The 3,620-nt window shown below is 38.7% G+C and overlaps 1 protein-coding gene across 1 annotated transcript in view; it reads right to left on the bottom strand.

Moving 5' to 3' along the window:
* LOC110441093 (proline-serine-threonine phosphatase-interacting protein 1-like) overlaps positions 1–1,756 on the bottom strand; it is a gene marked incomplete at its 3' end in the record, with an annotated part of 13,657 nt that extends 11,901 nt beyond the window's left edge. The window contains exon 1 of the mRNA XM_021484193.1: positions 1,526–1,756. Coding sequence (XP_021339868.1) covers positions 1,526–1,561 — 36 coding nt within the window. The remainder of the gene's footprint in view (positions 1–1,525) is intronic.
* Between the last annotated feature and the right edge of the window lie 1,864 nt (positions 1,757–3,620).

Here is a 3,620-nt window from a genome sequence, read left to right as displayed (position 1 = left end):
AGACTTATTTATTTTATTTTATTTTTATGTAATTATTGCGTTTGTTTAAACAATGTACATTGACTTTGAAACCTATGTTGTTCGACAACACTTGTGACATGCCAGTATGATATTTAGACTTAATGAGTTTTGTTGATACTGGAATTAATATAGACTACAACACTCTTGCATTTTGCAGGATATCAGTATACTTTTTGATTGGAATCAACGTAAAGCAATTTAGAGATGTCCAATGTATTTAATGCATCCTTATATAGAGCTCATTAGGGTTACCTTTTCATGAATCACATTCCAACCAGATTCAATTAAGTAATGCAGTTCTTCTCGTTATTCTCTTCATAACCACTTTCTTTCGTTTTCCTGATGCACCCCTTCCACCCCACCCCCCCTCCCCCACCCCCTGATTTCTTCTTCTTCTCTTTGTCTGTTATACTATCAAACTATATGTAACAGTGCCGTCCTACTGCCAGGTTTATTAATAAGGAGACGAATTAATATGTACTTATGTACTTGTTTTCGAATCCTCTTTGTTGATTTTGTATTATTTTGTCACTGCCATTTATTGAATAAAATACTGTTTAAACTAAATTACCATGTGATAACAAATGTCTAATAAAATCTAATTAAATTACATTCCACTAAAGTACACGCATATATTGGATATTTCTTTAATAAGGGTAGTTGTGCTAGTTTGGCGGAATGATATTGAGATGTGACACTTAGCTCAGTGCAAAGCACCAGGAAGTAAAATTAGATAAGTATGACCTACTTAACTCGTGTATTTAAAAACGTTAGTTCTATATACCGACAGAACATTAATATACTGTCCTCATTTAAAATCGTTTTCTGGTCAAAATAATGACCAAGAAACACGTCATAAAAGTCATATAACTCTACACATGATTACTTTAATGGTTAAAATATATATAAAAAAGGAATCTAATTTTGCTTTTTAATGTACATTTTTTCCTTTTCTGTTTTACACTTTTCTTATAACATACTGGACCAGGGACAGTATATAGAGTACCCACTATACGTCCCTGACTGGACAGACTAATTAATTATGTTTTAGGGATATAGAAGGAATGGTTTGTATCTCAACTCTTACATTGTAATTGTTTTGAAATGACTGACATCGTCGAGTAGTTTATAAGATTACGTACAGTATATAGGAACATTTCAATGATTAAATGAATTATACATACGACGTAACCCCACAGATAGCTACGAAGAACCATTACAATACCAGAGATGAAAGTGTTTGAGATGTTAAGCAAACTGATTTTACATTACACTGTTGTATAGTAAAACGTCAATACAAACAACACCGTATGTATAGCATATATGTGTGATCTTATTGTGCGAGCCCCAACACAAATGTCACACTCTGTTATGTCGTGTTTCCGCTACAGAAAGATGTATCACCAGTTACATGTTTAATGCATTTGATTACCACTGGACTCCTGCTGTTGACTATACAGACTGGCTGCCACCCTTATAAAACAGACAGGAGAGCGACACTCACCCAGAAGGAATCCACAAACTTTGGTGTCCTGGTCATCTTAGGCGTGGTACCCTGCTAATAATCGTTAACACATGTTACACACGGAGTAAAATGCCAGCCCTCGAGCGAAACCCGGAAGTTACAATACACTAAAGTCTTGTTTCGTTTTGACAGCCTACAAGACAAGGTCCGTTGATATCGAGGTTACAGACGGTGATTACACAGGTATGACTTGTGTGTGGAATTTTACCTGTATGTTATCGTCTCTCGAAATGAAATCTGCAGTGCTAAACTTTTCAAAGTAAATCTTAACTAAGACATAATGCATATGTAAAATAAATATCATATGTAAAATAAATATCATATGTAAAATAAATATCATATCTGAAAAACGAAGCTCCCATGTGATTTTCTAAGACTTGCGGTACAATTCATTTTACACATGTTTATGTGATTTTAATAGATGCCATTTTTGATTTTAAGTTAATTAAGCTGACTACGTGGAGTATGAATATGAAGAGACAAGTTGATTACACCTGTACATTTCGCGTTTGACTAACTCCTACTGTTGATACACTGTCTGGATTGTTTACATATCATCCCTATCTAATCCGGGCCACCGTGTCAGGGCAGTATATCATTAGATGTCTGTCAGAAAACGCGTCACGTGTACAATTTAACCAAGCATTGTTAGCTTAATCTAAAGCTGGCGTATTGTTTTCATTAGTTCTTAGCCAGATGTGTCACGTATAACTTAAACAATGGTAAACAACATATTACGTATATTGAGAGATTTCGAATAACAAAAATACTGATATTTCCATGAATGAAACCATAATAACATTTTTGATTGATGCTATGTGTACTCTGACAAGCTGACAACACTTTGTACGAGTACATAAAGCTATATATAGACTTTATATAGACGCATCCACACCTGTACACGTATATTGTAGCAAGGCATGGTACACTATAGCTACCAGTAACATAGATAACAATGACAGGACGGTGTCACCATCAGAGTTAGCTCCGATATAAAGCGGGTTTAATATTTATCATCTTTTCTATTCTAGTATAAACAGCATAGTCTGGTACGACCCAGTTCATCAGCGTTTCTGTCACATTTACATTGTATTTTTATGGTTGGTTAAATAGAAATTGTCGTCAACATTATATACCACCACGATACCTTATAAAGCCTACTTACTGTACGTGTGTGAGGAGAGCAGGTTCACACCACCACAATACCTTATACAGCCTGCCGTACGTGTGTGTTAGGAAAGCAGGTTCACACCACCACAATACCGTATACAGCCTACCGTACGTGTGTGTTAGGAGAGCAGATTCACACAACCCCAATACCGTATACAGCCTACTGTACGTGTGTGTGAAGAGAGCAGGTTCACACCACCACAATACCGTATACAGCCTACTGTTCGTGTGTGTGAGGAGAGCAGGTTCACACCACCCAGATACCGTATACAGCCTACTGTACGTGTGTGTTTGGAGAGCAGGTTCACACCACCACAATACCGTATACAGCCTACTGTTCGTGTGTGTGAGGAGAGCAGGTTCACTCCACCACAGTACCATATACAGCCTACCGTACGCGTGCGTTAGGAGAGCAGATTCACACAACCCCACTACCGTATACAGCCTACCGTTCGTGTGTGTGAGGAGAGCAGGCTCACACCACCCAGATACCGCATACAGCCTACTGTACGTGGGTGTTAGGAGAGCAGGTTCACTCCACCACACTACCATATACAGCCTACCGTACGTGTGTATGAGACCACCCCGATACCGTATACAGGCTACCGTACGTGTGTGTGAAGAGAGCAGGTTCACACCCCCACAATGCCGTATACAGCCTACTGTACGTGTGTGTTAGGAGAGCAGGTTCACTCCACCACACTACCATATACAGCCTACCGTACGTGTGTGTTAGGAGAGCAGATTCACACAACCCCAATACCGTATACAGCCTACTGTACGTGTGTGTGAAGAGAGCAGATTCACACCACCACAATACCGTGTACAGCATACCGTACGTGTGTGTTAGGAGAGCAGATTCACACCACCCCGATACCGTATACAGCCTACCGTACGTGTGTGT

This window comes from Mizuhopecten yessoensis, unplaced genomic scaffold, assembly GCF_002113885.1.
Source record: "Mizuhopecten yessoensis strain PY_sf001 unplaced genomic scaffold, ASM211388v2 scaffold715447, whole genome shotgun sequence".
Classification (NCBI taxonomy): Eukaryota; Metazoa; Mollusca; class Bivalvia; order Pectinida; family Pectinidae; genus Mizuhopecten; species Mizuhopecten yessoensis.
Note: the sequence above shows the minus strand (reverse complement) of the source record. Positions and strands in the feature narration are given on the sequence as shown.